Raw genomic sequence first — 20174 nt, 5'->3', positions numbered from 1 at the left:
TGTCCTACTGGAGCGTAATGCTGCAGTACTCTGCTACCTGCACAGGGCACGTTTTGCTCAAAGATGGGAATTGCCACGGGCCCTTCCGGGGCCTCAGGCTTTTCTGTGTAGGTGTTTTAGGTCAGTTTCTGTACCCCCACCCCGTTAAAAATTAAAATTAAAAAAAAAAAGAAATTACGCCTCTCAGACTGCTCGGGCACTTGGGACGAAACGTGGCTGTTTCCATGGGATGCTGCAGTGGCTGTCCCACATCGCTCTGCCCGCTGTTATTTAAATGTGTATGTTTATTGTACATTCAGTGACTGTTCTAGTGTTAATAGTCTTGTGCTACCTGGCAGGTGTAAAAACGAAATTAATAAATTTCTTTTTTTTTTTCTAAATACTGAGCAGTGTGATCTGTGCGGGCTTCCCCTGGCGTTCCCCCCTGGGTGAAAAAGGGGCTTTATTTATTTACTTCTTTATCCAAACCCGGGCTTTATTTATTTATTTCTGTATTTATTTATTGATTTGCGCGTTCATTTATTTATTAGTTCCGGTTTTAACCGCCTTTTCCCACCGAGAGCCCTGCCCTTTCCGGGCCCCGTCATGGCGGCGGGGAAGCGACGCGGCCTCCCGCCCGCCTTCCCCCCCCCCCCCCCCCCGCGGCTCTGCGCAGGCGCGGCGGGGGCCATGGCGCGCGTGCGCGGGGCCTTGAGCAGCGGGCGGCCTGAGGGGGGCAGCGGCTGAGGGGGGCAGCGCCGCCGGCCCCGGGCCGCGTCCCCCCCGCAGCGGGGGTCGGGGGCTCGGCGGAGGGCGGCTGGGGCTCGGCTCCCTCGGTCCTTGCGGCCCCGGGGTGAGGAGGGGGCGGCGCCGCTGAGGTGAGGAGGTGGGCTCCGAGGACGGGGGGTACGGGGGGGACTGGGGGGGGGACTGGGGGGGGACGGGACCCCTGTTTTAAGTGTTTTTTTTTTTTTTTTGGTGTTTTCTCCGCGAGGTTTGTGCCTTTGGGTCTGAGGAAGCTGAGGGTTGTGCAGCTGTTCCCAAATCCTGACCCCGGCCAAATCCCGGGCTGTAAATTGAGCTTGAAGGAAACCTGAACTTAGACCCGCCTTGAGCTTTGCGTGCTCAAAACCCTTCAAAATGTAAACGTAGCGACTTATTTGCGGTGCTTCCTCCTGCTAGTGACAGCCGCCGCGGGTAGGAAGCGGCGTGAAGCGCTTTCCTGTCATGCTGGGAGGGTCGCGGCTGGTGGCCCGGCGTGTCCCTGGCAAGAGCACCCCTCTGGTGCCACGGGCAGTTCGTGTCTTCCTGGGGTCTGCGTCCCTTCAGCAGGCTGTGCAGCTTGTGCTTAAACCAGCATTTAAAATCATGGAATATCCCGAGTGGGAAGGGACCTACAAGGATCATCGAGTCCAACTCCTGGGTTCACCAAGTGCAGTGTTCACTCAGATGTTGTCAGCCTGGGATGGAGCCGGTGTGGGGGCTCTGGTGGGTACCGGTGGGTGAGGTGAGGGTTTGCTGCCCTTGCTCAGGAGCCGCAGAGGGAGGAGAATGGACTCTCTGGATCACATGCTGACCGACCCCTTGGAGCTGGGGCCATGCGGGGAAGGAAATGGCACGCGGATCATGGAGGACTGCATGCTGGGCACAACGAGGGTTAGTCTGCCCGAGGACCTTCTGGAAGATGTGAGTAGCACTACGAATGTTTTACGTTCCCAGAGCCTTGACAAACAGTATGTTTACCTCCTGTCCTGGGGCTTACAGAGGAGAGCAAACTGAAAGGGGACATGTTTCTGACCCCTGGAAAGGGTGTTGAATAGCACTTTGAATCATGTCAGTAAAACGTCTTAAAAGACCTTTCTGTCACATTACTTTTCTAGATAAAGATCCCTTTTATTTTACAGTTATATTTGAGAATAGAATAAAAATTTTGTTTGTTAAAAGTTTTGAGTTTATTTGCTACTTGATAACAGTATTTATTTCCTCAGCTTTCTTCCTTACATTGTTGCTTTCTGTGTTTGATATGAAACACTGTCTCGCGTCCTGTGTTACTTAACTGCAAAAAGCCTTGAGGGATAGAAAGTTGTTAAAGACGTGTACGCATTTTCTTCACTATTGTTTTTTCCTTTCTGTAGCCTGAGATCTTCTTTGAAGTTGTCAGCTTGTCGACATGGCAGGAGGTGCTGACAGATGCGCAGCGAGACCACCTGAAAACATTCCTGCCTCGCTTTCCTGAAAACAACCGAGAGCATCAAAACAAACTCATCTCTGCGTTGTTCGGTGGCGAAAACTTCCGTTTTGGAAATCCACTGCACATTGCCCAGAAACTCTTTCGGGGTCAGTGAGTGTGATACTCTTCTGTGTATTTTCGGTGTTAAGTTCTTAACTTGCCGTTAATGAAAACTGAGGCAATTTTTTTGTTACAGATGGGCACTTCAATCCTGAAGTTGTGAAATACCGGCAGCTCTGTTTTAAGTCCCAGTATAAACGTTACTTAAGCTCTCAGCAGCAGTACTTCTACCGCCTGCTCAAGCAGATCCTTGCTTCCCGCAACGTGAGTATCTTGTCTTTGGGGCCTGGTCGTCGCCTTCTTGTGTTCTGTAATGAATAGGCTGTCTTTACAGCGAAGTGTCTTGGTGTTTGTGCATTCCTAGTTCTCAGAGGACTTTCTGTTACTGAATGCTGCTTTTCTGTTTTTCCAGTGGCCTGTATAATATAAGAACACTAGAAGCATTGTTATGTTTGCAAAGATGCGTATCAAACTTCGGATTTTGAATCTCTCATAGCTCTCACTTGTGTAGCGTAGCATGTTTTTTCCGTGCCCATCTCACCCCCTGGCTTCCTTCTTGGCACTTCATTTTAACAAGTGAATCTGCCTCAATTTTTCTGCCGTTTATGTCATTGTGAAACAAGTAACTTTGCTAACTAGGTAGTTGTGTGAATTCCACAGCCTCACTGGAGACTGGTATAGAATAGATAAAAAAAACTCTGATTCTGGTGCTGTAAATCCCTGATGAAGTCTTCCTCTGTAGATAGTGTTGTCAGCTTATCTCTGCCACCTGAAACGTGTCCTTTGTAAATGCTTGCTTATCATTTCACTAAGCTTAGGCATTGCAACATACGGTATGCATGGATGAAGAAGAAAGTGGCTTTATTAAACACCCCACAGTGAAACAGGAAAAAGAATACAGAAATGTATAGGAAGCTATTTCTTGTATAGTCATAAGGGATAAATCTTTTCTTCAAGAGTGTTCCATGTTTGTGTTACACGTTTGGTATGGAAGCTGTACAAGTAGATACAAGACCAGTGGTTAGGGGCCCCTGAACAGTCCACATAAAGTGACGGTGAGGCATTGTATGTGCAGATGAACATGCAGAAGTTTCTTATTAGCTCCCTTCTTGCCTTTTTCACCACTTTAAATGATGGTCTAAAACACTGGTTTTAAAGTTGCCAATCTGACAAATTCCCTTACGCTTTAAGGGTTGTAAAGAACTGAGCTAGTTAGCACATCAGCTCCAAATGTTAAATATCCTGGAAATGTGAGTTAAGCTTAACCACTCTCACTTAGAGACATGTAACCAAGATATCTGATGTCACTCGTATCTCATCTTCCAGCACTTGCTGGAGTTAGCTAGGAAAGGAGGCCCTGATATGACCCTGAGGAGAAAGCATTTCTCACCATCATATGACGCGGAAGAACGGGACAGACGGGCACATCGGCGCTACTTGAAGATTCTGAGGGAAGTGAAAGAGGAGTGTGGAGATACCACCTTGTCTTCTGATGAAGAAGGTAATGCCCTGTACTCAAGGAAAGATTTAGGTGTGAACGGAGAAAAAACATTTTTTTTTTTTATGTGAGGATAGCCTCTTCAATAGAGGAATGAAAACTGGACTCCAGTTTTATTGGCTGCACGCTAATGAACTGGGAATAGGATTGCCTAGGTTTGGGGGTGATAAGTCTTGCAGAAATGTATTTATTCATTTATTTATTTATTTGCATATTTAAGATCTAAGCACCTGGCCTCCAAGTTCTCCAGCACGTTGTCCAAGTCCACCGATTCCCCTGAGAGTGATACCCACGTTATCAACCTTGGATATGAAAACGGCAGGTGAGAACCAAACCAGGTGTCAGTAAGGATTTGGGGATGAGAATTACTTTGAGAACCTGCAAGGATTTGGCTGGGAAAGTCTGTTGTTTCATGGGAAGTCATGTAATGCGTCTTTTTTGTTGTCCCCAAAATGTCCAGATCTTCTCACGTTTTAGTTTTCTCCTTGAAAAGCTAGTATTTTAACATAAGTCTTTACAGGTTGTGTAATGCTACTGATTTTTCTGTTGTATTTTTCCTTAACGGATGAGCGATTAGTATAGCATGGTTTGAGCTGTTTTGGAGTATGTGCTAAGGGACTCCCTCTGAAGGTTGCTGTAATCAAGCCTGCAAAGCCTTTGTGCAACACACCTGGTTCTCACTTTTCATTTCCGTGCTTGCATCAGCGAATAAATCTGATCAACCAAGGAAGAAAGCGTTGAAACAAACTGGTTGATTAAAAGACTGAATTTCCTTGACTTACTGAAATTTGAAGATTACTGAGAATGGGAACAAATAGAAAATGGTATTCTATAGTCTATAAAGTAAGAAAAACAAAAATCTGCAAATTATCTGACTGTTTTGTTGTTGTTTTTGCAGACAGGATAGAACTTGGGGAAAGTGACTTGAAGATGATGCTGAGGAAGCACCATGAGAAACGAAAACGTCAACCTGTAAGTTGACAAAAAGTCTTGGGGGGGCTGGTACTAGATGTTACCTGTTTGTCTTTTTTCTTTTAGCTGTAAAGTGCTTCTGGGTGACAAGAAGTGTGTGTGGCCACCCTTCAGTCCTTTAATGTAATCTATATTTAATCATTGGAAGACATATACAACTCTTGTTTATGTTTACCTGCTTAGAAGTATTCTGTAACTTTATTGATGTGTGATTACTAAACTTAGTCAATGAAAAAATTGGATTTCAGGGTTGGAAGCCTTCCCTGCTTTTATTGCAGTGAATAACTTTATATGCTGATCCCGGATACGTTTGACACGTTTCAGTATTTGGTTATCTGCTGTACTCTTGTTGCTATTTTACTGCTTTTTGCTTTCCTGATTTTCCTTTCTATCCCGTTGTACCGTGTAGGACCACCCAGATCTAATGACAGCAGATCTGACTCTTGAGGACATCATGACTCGTGTGAATGCCGGCAGGAAAGGTTCCTTAGCAGGTCAGTGGCTGGAACTGGTCCTTGTGCATTGCATAAACACAGGGTATCAAAAGTTGGGGATGGAGGAAGTCTCTTCTGAATGCTCTTTAGGTAGCTAGCTAGCTGCTCTGAAATTGTAAGTTGCAGTTGCACACAGGTAACTCCAGTTTCTATTGAGGGTGCTTCCAACTAATTGATGGAATTTAACTTGTATTTCTGCTCTAAGCAGTTACCTTCACCTTTCTGATTCCAAATATGTTGGTTTAAGAAATCAAGTTTTTCTATAAAAACAGTGCATTGAGGGGGGAAAAAAAACTCTTGGAAGTAAGTAGGAGGGTGGAATGGACTGGTAGTGAATGAGTTTGCACTACGTACGTTTTTGAATATATGCTTAACAATATAGTTAATGATCCTCACTGAAATACAGTAAGATGTTTTCTCATTATTTTTCTTACCTTTTGTCATACCTAAAGCCTTATTTGACCTTGCAACCCTCAAGAAAAAGGTGAAAGAAAAGGAAGATAAGAAGAAGAAAAAGCTGAAGATGATTAAATCTGAGGTGGAAGATCTGGCTGACTCTCTTAGCAATGCAGACGGGATCCCATCGCTGTCTCAGGATCCTTCCCCCATCCCTCTGTCATCTGTCAAAGAGGAGTAAGTGCTTCAGGGGGCCCTGAATACTTTGAGGGGATGAAGAGCACAATGGATGTTGCAGCTCAGATTTTTGCAGTACCTTTGCAGATCTTACTAGGTGTAGTTACCTCTGTTTCTGTTTTGTTGGGCTCTTTCACCCGTGATGGGATGAAGCAGCAGCAGAATTTCAGAGCTAAGAAGAGAAGGCACACTTGGAGGTGTGCCTTCTGCTATTGATGAAAGGCTGAGAGAGCCGGGAATGTTCAGCCTGGAGAAGAGAAGGCTCCAGGGAGACCTCCTTACAGGCTTTCAGTACTTAAAGGGGTCTTACAAAAAGGATGGAGAAGGGCTCTTTACTAGGGTGGATAATGATAGGGCAAGGGGGAATGGTCTTAAACTAAAAGAGGAGAGATTTAGATTAAACATTAGGAGGAAATTCTTCTGTACGGGTGGTGAGGCCCTGGCACAGGTTGCCCAGAGAAGCTGGGGATGTCCCATCTCTGGAGGTGCTCAAGGCCAGGCTGGATGGGACATTGGGCAACCTACCTAGTGGGTGTCATCCCTGCCCATGGCAGGGGGGTTGGAGTTAGGTAATCTTTAAAGTCCCTTCCAACCAAAGCCATTCTGTGAAGGACATTGTCTTTGGTTTTGTGCATCTTGGAACGTGTGTAAAATGTGGAATGTTCATCTCTGTATATGAAGGCGTATATTTACTCAGGAAACTTGTACTCTGCTTGTGTTTTCTTTCATTTGAAGACCTCTCGAAGAGATGAAGCCATGCCTTGGTGTAAATGAAATATCTTCCAGCTTCTTTTTCCTTCTTTTGGAGATACTGTTTCTGGAAGGACCTGCTAGTCTCTCTGTGGTAAGGAACCACCCACGTATTTAGGAATCTTTGCAGAAAGCAAAATTAGGTTTTAGGATTTTTTTTATAGCTCTGTAATAGTGATTTTCTCCAGAGGTGTCCTGCTCTAAATTACATTAGCGTAGATTCCACACACACAGAAAAAAGGCAACTCTTTGGGAGTGCATATCACATTCTGTTTTTTAACATGTTTCATAATTCTAGTCTATTGCATACGTAAATCTTTCCATATCTGTTTTTAGATCGCAATTAGATGAAATTTTTTATCAAAGCTGATGATGGTGGAGAATTTTTTCTCTGTTTTTGGTGTCTGTTGTCTGAAATACCATTTTATGGATACTTGAAAAAGTCAGGAGATCTTTTTTTATGAATATAAAATCTTTCTTTCCCTGGACGCGTTTAGCTGTTTTGCTTTCCTCTTCTATTAAAAAATTCATAGTTTAAAGTGTGAGATCTTTAATAGAATATTTATTTTTCCTTTTCAGCTTGAGGATAAAGTTCTAGATTGGCAATCTTCTCCTGCCAGTGCACTAAATAACTGGTTCTCCTTTGCCCCTAACTGGTCTGAACTGGTTTTACCTGCCTTACAGTACCTAACAGGTGACAGCAGAGGTAAGAATGGCTGTTAAAGATACTTAGGGTGCTTGTATCTCAGTTCCAATCAGTGCTGGTTTATATTATACCTCCAATCAAATTTTAATTCATCATTACAATAAATCATTGCATTGTTGACAGTGTTTTTATTATAAGCTGTATGGCTTTCTTTTTCTTGATTGTGGTAGACTCAGTTTGCATGTGGATAGTAGATAAGACCCAGCTCGATTCCAGTGTATGTGAAACTGAAACAGGCAGTTTCTCTTGTTTAGAGTGTGTGCTTCAGGCAGGATGTTTGGAGCAGGAAGAAATTAGCCTTTTCCCAGTACAAAGAGGTTATGGTTGTCTTTGGAGATAATGAAAAATAAACTAGATGATGCCCTGAGCAATCTACTGGAAATGTGAAGTTGGCCCAGCTTTGACGTGGGGCTTGGACCAGCTAAGCTCCACATATTCCTTTTAAACTAAGTTATTCTGTGGTTCTGATTTGCTTAGTTGGAAGTTTTAAAGGGAGAGACAACGTATATTGTTGTGGTCATTGCAACGTGGATCCTTAATGTTCCCCACAATACTGGTGAATCCCATAAATCTGAAGTTCGTTTCATGTGAGCTCAGGAAGTAGTTACCATACAGCAGCAGTTCCTCGTGCCTCACAGCATGTGAACAGGATCCCATCTGACAGCCTGTAGATGAAAGGCTCATTATCCTCTTCTGTTCTTTTCTTGGGATTGCACTGTTACTCCGAGATGCTAACCTTCCCTTTGGGCAAGTATAAATTTAGAGGTGCGCTTACATAATCACTTTAAAATGCTTTATTTGTCACTATGAGTCTAACTTGACAATTTGCGTTACAACAGTAGGATTTAGAGGGTTGCTCTTGTTGTTTGCTGTCTCTGAAATGCACATCTTTCATTGTAGATGTTCCATCCAGCTTCTCGCCTTTTGTTGAATTCAAGGAAAAAACTCAGCAGTGGAAATTGCTTGGTAACTTGTACTTTTCTATGATTTCTACTATGGTAAAGGTTGGTGGTTTTCTCCAGGACTCCAGCTTGCTACAGCCCAGAGAGAAAGTCCAGCAGAGTTATTACTTAAGTTGTTAGGCCTTTTGTGTTCTTTTAGCTGAGTAAAAATGTCTTTTACGTTCAAAGCTTTCACAATACACTATTTTCAAGAGCAGACAAAGAATAAATGAGCAAAGGCATTGAACTTTATTTATGTTGCTGACGTAACCATGTTAAATGTGCCCAGACTCATACTGAGTGAATTACAGACGTCTAGCATTTTTTATTTTTGCTTTAGCTACTAGGCAGAATTTTTGATTCGTAACTATAGTGACTCTTGGTCATATTCACAGGCTTAAACTGGCTGAGATTTGGAGTCAGGAAGGTATTCCTCCAGCCCCTTCACAGCCTTTGGTGGAGGTTATGTAGGCACTTGTTTCTGCTCAGGGACTTGGTGACTGGGTTCACTTTGGAAACTGGGGACCTTCTGCAAATGTAACATTGCTGTATCTCAAAAAGTATCTTGGCTGCTATGACTAGAGTTGGAGCACCATCCTTCATACCAACATAGGGGACTTAATAGGTTTTAGCACTTTCCTGAGCCTGGATGTGCTTAAGTAGTGAAACTGGAGCATCTGTGAAGTGTGTAAGACGCCTTGTGACTGGTGATGCATAGAGGTTGGAAGGGAGTAGGAGGTGGTTGGGAAGTACAAGCAGCAGCTGGCTTAATAACAAATTATTTCTGTTTCCTATGTGTCTTGATTTCTTGGACTAGGTTCTTGCCAAGATCATGAGAAGGAATTGGCAGCGCTGTTTCAGCTCTGGTTGGAGACCAAGGACCAGACTTTTTTCAAAGTGAGTCAGAAAAATGGTATTTTAGCAGCCTAAAACCTGGTGGGTTGTATCCAATGCTGACATGTCTGTTGTTTTTTTTTTTTTATAGGAAAACGAAGACAGTTCAGATGCCACAACACCAATTCCCAGAGTGTAAGTACATAATGCTGCTTAAAAACTTCTGCGGTATGTGCTAAAGCTGTGGAGTTTGGTCCTTGCACCTCTAGATCTGAGCAGCTGTCTGCTTAAAAGAAAAATATTTTGCATCGTGGGGCAGGAGGGAATTTGTTAGTGTGAGTTTATAGATGTATTAACTATACTTTGCAAAGTCAGCTGAGTTTTCCCAAGTTTGCCTGTTATCTGAGCAGACGTGTAATCTAACTTGCATCCTGATTACTAGGTTATTTACAGTCCTTGCTTACTTTCAGGTAGGCTGTAGAGTGTACTTTAAGATCTCTGCGGGACTTAACTTATATCAGCATAAATGCTTTCAGAATTTGTTCTGTGGTGCCGGAAGAATTTGCAGTAAGGGTGAGGTGGCTAATCCTTTGGGATACTCTTTGTGATTGCTGTGGGCTTGTTGCTCAGAACTGATGGTGATCTTTGTTTCAGAAGGACTGACTACGTAGTCCGGCCTAGTACTGGAGAAGAGAAACGCGTGTTTCAGGAACAGGTGAGAAGATAATCGTTTTAATTTTAAATACACATACTGAGAGATTTGGCCGTTAAATCAAGAGAATTTGTATGGGATGGGAGTTGTATACTCTCCAAAAACTTTGTTAATACAAAAGATTTACATGTTTTTTCTGCCTTGAAATAGGTGTCTCAGCCTCAGATAACTTGCTAACAATATAGCTCAGCTGCTTATCTCAAAACCAGCTGTATTTCCAATGGGTATTGGGCAAAATTGATATTGTTAGTGCCAACATTTCTCTCTACTCTGCCTTCTCCTAGCAAATGAAGATGACATATCTATATTTTTTGAACAAGTATGAGTGTAAAAAGCAGAAGATAAGTGGCAATAAGTGCACCCATGCATTTAGTCATCTTTTCTGTAGTAGATACAAGTTTCATTGTGTCTTTAAGGCTTGTGGCCTTGCTGGAAAAATGTGTATTTTATAGGGTAAGCACATGACGAGGAGTCTTCTCCCTGGGTACATGTGCTGTTTGCATGGTAGACCACCCGGGTTAAATTTTGGGAATCTCTCTTGCCAGATGAGAGGAGGAAGAAATGGCACATTGCCACTGCAAGCAGAGCTGTTTGCTGGGCAGAATGTCTGTCTCTGGCACCTCTGTAGTCTGCGCAGCTACTTAAGAATGAACCTGATATATTGCACCTGGGCACTTTGTTTATGTGCTGCTTTATATTCTGCTTGAAGTAGATAACACTTGTATTGATCCAAAATAAGTTTATACAGCAATATTTGAGCTTTTAATTAAAAAAAAACCCACACTTTATCTACAGAATGGTAGTAATTTAACCCATATTCAGTTGCAAGCTTCAAGTCTTTGCATCTATATATGCTAAATTCAGTCCTCTCATTTAAAAACACAGGAACGATACCGTTACAGCCAGCCCCACAAAGCTTTCACTTTCCGTATGCACGGCTTTGAGTCAGTTGTTGGTCCTGTGAAGGGGGTGTTTGACAAGGAAACATCATTAAACAAAGCCCGAGAGCATTCTCTCCTGCGATCAGACAGACCGGCGTATGTCACCATCTTGTCTCTTGGTAAGGCGATGGCATCCTTTGCCAAAAATATTTTTTAAACAAAAGAAAAAGGCACCCTTGTGCACCCAAACAATGACTTTAGGAATCTACATTATAAAGGGAAAAGTGGATGAACTGGTGTGACGTAAGTGAAGAAGAAAGAAGAAAAAAATTTTTGAAATAAAGCTGATGAAATGCTGGGAGCAGGAATAACTAGAAAAGGAAGCATCTGTTACTTTTCATCTGAGACAAAATGGGAAGCGAAGAGGAGAGTCCATGAGGCTGGCTGAAGCTAAGGCTCACATAACTGGAAAACAAAGAGTGGTGGTTTAAGCCTGTCGTTGTGACATTGGGGCATTGCGAAGTCATTCAGGGTTTGAGTGCTGGTCTTCACGTTCGTTGTTCCAGGCACCAAGCCAGCTCAGTTGATGTACTTTAAAATGATCATTTTTATTCTCTGCTCATATAGTCATCAGAGGCCCTGAGAGACCATGGGTACTAGCTTTTAGTGAGCAAGTGGGCACTATAGGAGTGGGAGACAAGAAAGCAGTACAGAAACGTATTTGTTGAAGTATTTGAATATAGCTATCAGGTTAGGGATGGAAGCTTAAGCTCTAATTTTCTATTTCAGTTCGTGATGCTGCTGCTCGCCTTCCTAATGGAGAAGGAACCCGTGCTGAAATCTGTGAGCTGCTTAAAGATTCCCAGTTCCTAGCTCCTGATGTCACAAGTGCTCAAGTAAGTTGGATGCTATCTAGGAGAATCAATTGTATTCTCGTGGAAAAACACTTCTGAGACCCAGGCAGTATGCAGTGACAAAAGCCCAATAATTTTTATGCTGCTTCGACTGGAAAATGAGAGCTCTGTAGTATTATGGTGAGCTGCTGCAAATCTGTACTAAATTCTGGAGGAAGGAAAATAGCTGGAAAAGCCACAGATTTGACGCTATGTCATACAGCTGCTCCAATATGAGATTCAGAACCAGGCAGTTTTCAGAGCCCTCAGGTTTGGTGAAGCTCCATTTAATCCACAAAGGCAAGCAGAACCCCATGCTGCAACATCTGCTCTCAGTCAGTTCTTACTCAAACGAAGATTGGTAGCAACTGACTCTGGTTTTGTGCCAAATAGGATTGGCTTTTCTGTACATGACCTCTGGCTAGCCCGACCTGGGACATCTTGTAATCCCGTGAATTCTGAATTTCAGGTTAATACTGTTGTTAGTGGTGCTTTGGATCGATTACATTATGAGAAAGATCCCTGCGTGAAATATGATATTGGACGCAAGTTGTGGATCTATCTACACCGGGACAGGAGTGAGGAAGAGTTTGGTAAGCCTGGCTTGGTGGTACTGCTTGGTTCTGTATCTTCGGAACTGAGAATGTCTAAATCTCATATTGTTTTTCACTTGCCATGCTCTTGAGCTTCTTCAGTCCAGATGGATAATGGACTCACGGTCTAGCCTTTTTCTCTAGTCACTTTGCTAGTGTTAGTCCATCAACACTTAAATCGAGTCTTGCAGAGCAGCGTATTAGTTTGTAATGAGTATTTGTTACAAAAATAGCACTCTGCTACTCTAGATTTATTTAGGTTGACAACTTCAAGCACATCTTTGTTCCAGCCTTTCTGGGCTGATTTGCCTTGGTATTTTTCTTTGTGCTATTACACGTCCCCGTGTGCATGTGTGTTTGATTTCTTTTCTGAAGATGAACTTACAGTTTTGGATGGCCCCTTTGGTAACTCAGTTTGCTTGTGTTCAGGATCCCTAACCAGTAATTTGTATTTGCAGAGCGGATCCATCAGGCTCAAGCTGCTGCAGCAAAGGCCAAGAAAGCTCTTCAGCAGAAGCCAAAACCTCCAGCTAAAATGGTAAATTTCTTTGCACAGATGCTTTTGTGATTGGGAATGAGGTATGGGTTTAACTTGATCTGTAAATTCTGTATCCAACGAGGCTGATAAAAAATTACCACCTATTTTATTGCTTTTTGAGTTAACAGTTCATTATATTGATGAATGTGAGAGTTAGTCTAGTACCAGTGCACAGAATGAAGTAGTAGAGAAGGAGCTTTGCGTCTCCCAGCTTTGACTGTAATCGATGTTGATCTTAGGAGAAGAAAGGTCAACGGAGTTCATTTGGGTTCCTCATCTTAGGGATGGTCTCTTCAGATCCAGTTTTGAGGTTAATCTGTAACAGAGCGTGTGGGCTGTCAGGATTTGGATGTCTTTCTTTTATTTTTTTTGGTATTGATATGAAATACCTCCAAAACAGTCACAGCTGGCAAAGTAACCAAGGTGGATATCTGAATCTTTTGAATGTTTGTCACTGCTGAGATGCCCTTCTCCCTGAGAACATGAGCAGCCACACTGACCAGCCCACTTGTGGCTGCAGGTGAGGAAGGCAGACCATCACTCGTCTGTGACTTCAGGAGTTTGCACCAGGGCATCACTTGTAACTGTACAGATCCATTTAAAGTCCTCAGAGAGCAACAGTCGCAGCCATTTTTTGTAAAGACCTTCATGTGTGGCATGGTTTCTTTGCAGAAATCTAGTAGCAAGGAGAGTTCTGTGAAAGCACTCCCCAGCAGCGCGTCAGAGCCCAGTCAGCTGAGCCTTAGTGACTCCAGCATGCCACCAACTCCAGTGACTCCTGTGACACCAACTGCACCAGCATTGCCAGCAACGCCTATTTCACCCCCACCAGTGTCCGTAGTTAGCAAGAGTGTATCTAGTGCCGGCTCAGAGCCAGCAAAACCCAGCCAAAGGTACGCTCCCCTTCTGTCTCATACATCACGTATGAGTGTTCCTGGTTCTTTCTCAGTTACGTTCTGCATCTGTACTGACCTTCTGGCTTTTATCTTTTCTATAGTGTTCTTCTGGTATCATCCCCTACCATGCCACAGCTTGGGACGTTGCTTTCCACAGCCCAGAGCTCACAGACACAGCCTGGGCCCCAGGCACCTCCCGCCCGGGTGGTAAGTCACACCACGTCCTCGGGACTGCCGCAGGTCCGGGTGGTCGCTGCCCAGTCCGGCCTCCCAGCTGTGTCTCAGCAAGCCCCGGTGGTAACGCAGCAGCAGCCTACATCAGTGCCTCAAATCCGTGTTCCAGCTACAGCCACGCAAACCAAAGTGCTGCCTCAGGTAAGACTGGCTGCGTGGAAATGCGGGAGTAGCTCTGACTTCTAACCTGTGGATCTCCCTCGTATTTCAGTACGGTGCTCAGGGATTACTTGCTCTCTTGGGACGTGCAGTAAATGCATTACAAAGCATAGAAACTGTTACGTATAAATAATGCTGTTTGGTGTCCCTTTTTTGTCCCTGTTGCCAGTTTATATGGCACCATTAATTTGTGCATTGCAGTAAAAAGTGAAGAATTTGCGTGCTAAGGCACAAGACAGAAAGAGCAAGTATTAGTCAGGCTTGTGTTAGCCTGCTCATAAGCTGCCTCTGTGTTGTCTTGCTTTAGGCTGTGATGACTCTACCAGTAAAAGCTCAAACCAGCCCAGTGCAGGTGCAAAGACCAGGAACCTCTGTGACAGGACAGACAGGCATCACCGTGACAGGACTGTCCGCAGCGCCCAGTCCCGCTGTAAAGCCAGTAACCAGTTCTCCAGGCAGTTCTGCCCCGAGCACCTCCTCTACCACTGTCATCCAGAACGTGGCTGGCCAGAATATCATCAAGCAGGTGAGAGGGAGGGAGAGACGAGGGTGACCAAGCTGTTTTCCATTTGTTGTGACGGACATGATATGCAGATGTGAAAAGAGTGAAAACTACAGTGAGCTCTAATGTCTAGGGTGACGGACCATGCAGCTTTAGGCAAGTGCTGGTTTGCTGTATTTGAGCCCCATTTTCCTGCACAGTGTTAGCGCAGCAAAATGTGTTAGCGCAGGTTCTTTAACTTAGGTTCTTTAACTTACCATCTTCAGATGTTGATCTTTTTCATTTGTGTTGTTTGAAAAAGGAACCAATTCCAGAGTCTTTCATACAGTTTTGTGAAAGCTATGGAATGAGCAGCCGAAGCTATTTTCAGCAGTGTAGTGAGCAGTAGCATCCTGTTGAATGCTAGTCGCTCCAGTCCTCACAGGAGAAAAGAACACTGTGCAAACATCAGCCTGTGGGGAAGTTTTACTTCTGTCTGGCTGTGCCTTGGACTGCATTCTGGTTTGATGTAGTTGTTTCTCTGATCTTTTCCAGGTGGCTATTACAGGGCAGCTTGGCATGAAGACCCAGCCGGGAAGTGGCATCCCACTTACAGCTACTAATTTTCGGATCCAAGGAAAGGACGTGTTGCGCCTACCGCCTTCCTCAATCACCACGGATGCGAAGGGACAGACTGTGCTGCGTATCACCCCGGACATGATGGCCACCCTGGCCAAATCTCAAGTCACTACTGTCAAACTGACTCAGGACCTCTTCACAGCAGCTGCTGGAAGCAGCAGTAGTGGCAAAGGCATCTCTGCAACTTTGCACGTGACATCCAATCCTGTCCAGGCTGCTGATTCTCCGGCCAAGACTAGCACGGCCACTTCTTCTTCTTCCAGCCCAGCTGGCAGCACAGTGGTTAAAGTGACTCCTGACTTAAAGACTGCAGAGCCAACAAGCTCCGCTTTCAGGCTGATGCCTGCTCTGGGCATGACTGTGGCAGATCAGAAGAGCAAAGCCATTACTACAGTGGCATCCACGGAGGCCAAGCCCGCTGCTACTATAAGAATAGTGCAGGGGCTGGGGGTGATGCCACCCAAAGCTGGGCAGACTATTACCGTAGCTACTCACGCAAAGCAAGTACCCTCTTCCTCAGCAGTGAGCGTGGCTGGCACAGTCCATACCTCAGCTGTCTCATTACCAACCATGAGCGCCACAGTTTCAAAAGCAGTTGCTGTGGCCTCGGGAGCTGCAGGGACTCCAATAACTATAGGCACAGGAGCCACCGCTGTGCGGCAGGTGCCTGTCAGCACCACGGTAGTATCTACGTCACAGGCAGTAAGTAATGCTGAACTTTTTGTGGAGGTGGGTGAGAAAAGGAATGATGGTGTATGAGTGATGGTTTCTTTCTGAAAACTTCTCTTTATGTCCACAAAAGCTCAAATTAAGTACTGTAGAATGCAGCTCTGCAACTAATTTCATGGTATTGGGATTGTAACTAAATACTGAATAACCAGACAACAGTCAGCTGTCTGTCGTCCATAGACTCCTGTTGAGAGAGTGAGTGAGATCAACTTGGCTCATCTAAAGTTCTGCTTAGTGCAGTTCAGCATCATGCCCCACGCCTCTGAAATAATTTCTTTTGGAATGGGGTCACAACTAGAAGTGCTTGTTACTTGTATTAATATTTATACTGGTTTGTACGTTAATACAATCTTAATGCCCAAAGCTGAATGTACTGTAAGCTGTATCGTGAAAGTTGAATAAGCTAGCTGATAGTGCCATGGTTTCGTAAGGATAAAAACTCTGTGCAGATGCAATGATCCTTCCCAGAGAAATATTGTGGCACAAGGATGATGTGGGTTTGCAGGTTTGAGGCAGCTGGGAAGTGAATGAAATGGAGGTGAATTTTAATTAGCCTGAAACAGCACACAGGTTTCATCAGCAACACTGCTGTTGGTTTCTACTCCCGGGGCTCCTGAGCAGCAAGCTGAGTGGTAATTGCATGTTGTCAAGCAGTTTCTCTCCCTGTGGCTCCTCACGTGTTCTTCAACTTCTCCAGGGCAAGCTACCAGCACGAATAACGGTGCCTCTGTCAGTGATCAGCCAGCCAGTGAAAGGCAAGAGTGTGGTGACTGCCCCCATCATCAAGGGTAACCTTGGGGCCAAGTGAGTACTTTGCATCCGGTAGTTTTGCTTTAGGAATAGGCTGAGGCAGTTCTCTGCTCAGTTAGGTTCCTGGGGCTTTAGCAAGCAGGCGGTGGTAGTGACTTAAATCTGTTGACAGGCCCATTAACAGCAAGAAACTGAAGGAATATGGTGCCTGGCAATGAGAATGGAGTCTTTGTGTAGGTGCCCTGAGATGTAGGTTCTAGCAAGAACAGTGAAGAAAATGTTCTTTGCCTTGAAACCAGCTATTAGATTAGTTCTTTGTTTGAGCAGGAATTAAGCTGGTGACGTACCTAAAAATATTTGCAATCTGAGACCATCTCTGTTAAAGAAACTAGTGCTGTGTTAACTGCCTCAGTGCAGGTTCCTTCGGCATTCAGGTATTGCAGTCCTTCTGTTTATTCTTCCATAAATTCTGGTAGCGTCTGCCTCAGTTAATATTTCAAGGCAGAACGCTGTGCGCTTAGCTGTTTTCTGCATTCCTTGGGAAGTGTTCGGGTCTGGTCAGACTAGCAGACACAGTTCAGAGTTAGAGGGTTTGGTTTGTGTGATAGGTAATTCTCATCATGAGAAATGTTGACAGAAGATTTTCACTTGTGTATTTGCCAGTGTTGTGAGACAAAAAAAAATAATAATTAAAACCATTAGTAAATTAGCTAAGTAACTGCAATCTCCTAGCAACTGAAGAACAATTTGTAGAACTAGCCTGCTCTGCTGTTTATTGACCTTTCAACAATTCTCTTTCCTTAGCATCAGTGGCTTAGGTAGAAATATCATCCTGACTACGATGCCAGCAGGGACAAAACTGATCGCAGGGAACAAACCTGTGAGTTTTCTGACTGCACAGCAACTGCAGCAGCTGCAGCAGCAAGGCCAAGCCACACAGGTAATGGCAAGGAGAATGATGTTGTTATTTGCTTTTTTGATGACTTGACGTATTCACGAGGACTTTACGTTTGATGCATGGGTTTCCATAAAAAGTACAGGTGCACGGCTTGGCTGTAGTGTCTGCATTAAGTACGTGCACTGCATCGTTTCCTTTACTTTTCCTGCATCCAGTTATGGTTTTTAAATCCAGTTATGGTTTTTGAAGTTCTGATAGTATAATGAATGTAAAACTAGAAGTCCTGTCAGGAAACATTTCCAATTGTTTGAAGGATTGTTTTTACATGCTTGGTGTTTTTTTGTTTGTTTTGTAGCGCTCTCTGCTTCAGCTTCTGCAGGTCACCATTTCTTGAAGAAATCACATCGCTTCTTTGTATAACCATCTTTCAGTCTGGAAACGTAGAGTTCTGTAATTCCAAAAAAAGTTATCTACTTTAAGAGCTGCTAGTAACAAGTCTTCAGAAGTGAAATATCCAATGGATACAAGTCCTTCTGAAAACTTGTAATAGCAGCTGACTTATAGGTTTTTATTCAAATTAAATTTTAGTTCTTCTCTAATCTTGAGACTTCTTGCCACCCTTCCAAGTGTACAGTGGATGGAAGGATATTCTTGTGCCATTTTCTGCTCCTGATGTGTTTTGGTGCTTGGTCTTGTTCACATAACTGAATTTTTTGGTGGCAGAAGCAGTTAAGTTAGCAGTGTGGTGCAGGTGCAACATGTCACCAGGTTGTTCTTGACGTGAGTTGAATTTTTCTCTTTCCATTTCAAACAGGTCCGAATTCAAACAGTACCAGCCTCCCATCTCCAGCAGGGAACGGTGTCTGGCTCAACTAAAGCAGTTTCCACTGTGGTTGTGACAACAGCTCCATCTCCAAAACAGACCCAGGATCAGCTATGAACACTGGTTTGAAAACAGATTGCTTTCCAAGAGCTTCCCTGAATCTGTTGTCATCTTCCATCCTACCACCCAAGGCAACCAACCACAGTCATGGCTAGGGATTGGACTGGATTCTGTCACGTGCTGAAAGCAACACACATTGCTTGTCTGGAGTCAGCATTGTGTTGTCTAGGTAGAAATTCCACAGCAAAAGATGCTGTATCTATAAAAGAAGATGTTTCAGTCCAGAGCTGTAGAGCCAAGTTCTGTGGCATTCAGCATTTAAGAAATGTCCTCCTTTTCTTTGTTCTTTCCATCTGAAAGTCTTTTTACAAATGGCCATCTGTCATTTCTGTGCATTTTGGGTTGTAGACAAAGCAGTTAATCTTCCTTAAGGGTCTTCCTTAACCAGGAAAACTTGCTTGGAAGGGGTAGCTCAATGGTTTTTCAAAGTCATGAAGAAGAGGCATCATGCATCCTTTCAGTGGAGTCTAGCTGTCACTGATTTTATATATGTGACTTAAGATTGTGGCTTGGACACCAGGGTTTGTTTGTAACATATCCTGGAAGTAGAATCCTAACACATTCAATGTAATATTTATATAGAGACTTTTAAAATACCTCTGCCCTATCTCTGAGCTCAAACTTCTGGTAGAGCAGATACCACTTCTGTGTCAAATTTCTGTCAAGGGTAGTATGAGAGTCCCTGTTCAGGACGGTTCTTGCTGTAAATAAAAAAGCTAGTACCCGTGAGAAGAATGAGAAGTGGAGGAGATGCAAAGAGCCACTGTGTGAACAAGTCTGTCAACAAATGAGAGTATATTGGAAAGGAAAAAGAAAATGTTCACCAGAAGCATCCTCTTTTAATTTTCCACAACAAATAAATCTTTTTATCAGTCAAAAAAGACTAGCTTGTTTTAAAAGTTTGGAATATGTTTTCAAATATACCCCAACTGTAGTCTCTTGGACTCAGAAGAAATATTTTAACCCATGATCCTGGCCTTCAGTTTGGTTTTTATCTTTACAATTTTCTCTCTTTATAAACTTGTTTGAATTTTGCACATACCGGAGATGAGTTTGTTGCTGTTCTGGTGTGACCTTGAAGCTATCTCAGAATGAGATCTGAAGAAATGTTGGACCACGAGAAGAATAAAAGTGCAGAAAGCCTTGCGAATCTCTCTGCCATCTCCATTCAGTTTTGTACAGCTTGTTTTTTCATGTACATGATTGTCTAGCTTGTCAAGGGCTAATAGATTGTCCATCTTCCTTTGTAAGATGGTTCTTTCTAACATGGTTTCTCTTGTGGTCTCTTTTTTTTTTTAAATGTGTTTTGCTCTGAGTTACATCTTATTAAATATAATACATTTAAAGAGCCAAGCCTTAAAGTTCAGCGCTTTCCAGTGCTGGTGGAGCTTCATGACAGAAGCCTCAGCTGGAGCTTTGTGTGTTGCTGTTCAGACCAACTGCAACTAGGCAGAGCAAATTGTTCTGCTGAGCTTTGGGCTGGGTGTGTCAGTCTGTCTGTACAGTAGCTGCCCTACTTACGGGTGGGCTGGAGGAAACTGGGTATTTAAATTTACAAAGTAGCTAGCTGCAAGCATTGAATAAGCAGAACGCCAATACACCGTTTTAAAGCAAGCGCTTCAAATAGTTTCTATGCCACAGACACAGGATATGGGGTGATAACGCTCTTTTGAATACCTGTCTTACTTTGTCGATTTTTGTACCTTTTGTACCTCTTGTACCTTAAGTCTG

General features: G+C 43.7%; 1 protein-coding gene across 2 annotated transcripts; it reads left to right on the top strand.

Moving 5' to 3' along the window:
- Positions 1-678: 678 nt before the first annotated feature.
- On the top strand, positions 679-19708 carry NFRKB (nuclear factor related to kappaB binding protein). Of its 2 annotated transcripts, none has more exons than XM_066981199.1 (26): positions 679-857; positions 1512-1665; positions 2115-2316; positions 2406-2533; positions 3596-3770; positions 3988-4089; positions 4666-4739; positions 5149-5233; positions 5686-5866; positions 6602-6710; positions 7196-7322; positions 8223-8288; positions 9081-9160; positions 9249-9292; positions 9755-9812; positions 10695-10869; positions 11480-11586; positions 12053-12176; positions 12635-12714; positions 13387-13607; positions 13712-13985; positions 14311-14529; positions 15040-15825; positions 16550-16656; positions 17407-17542; positions 18315-19708. In XM_066981199.1, exons 2-26 carry the CDS (start codon positions 1531-1533, stop codon positions 18438-18440), a joined length of 3921 nt encoding a protein of 1306 aa, XP_066837300.1. In that variant the 5' UTR covers positions 679-857; positions 1512-1530; the 3' UTR covers positions 18441-19708. The 2 variants fall into 2 exon arrangements, with proteins under 2 accessions (XP_066837300.1, XP_066837299.1); XM_066981198.1 differs by having other exon boundaries at positions 9752-9812.
- Positions 19709-20174: the final 466 nt, after the last annotated feature.

This window comes from Anser cygnoides, chromosome 21 (assembly GCF_040182565.1).
Source record: "Anser cygnoides isolate HZ-2024a breed goose chromosome 21, Taihu_goose_T2T_genome, whole genome shotgun sequence".
Taxonomy (NCBI): domain Eukaryota; kingdom Metazoa; phylum Chordata; class Aves; order Anseriformes; family Anatidae; genus Anser; species Anser cygnoides.
The sequence above is the reverse complement of the archived record's forward strand: the minus strand, read 5'-3'. Positions and strand labels throughout refer to the sequence as shown.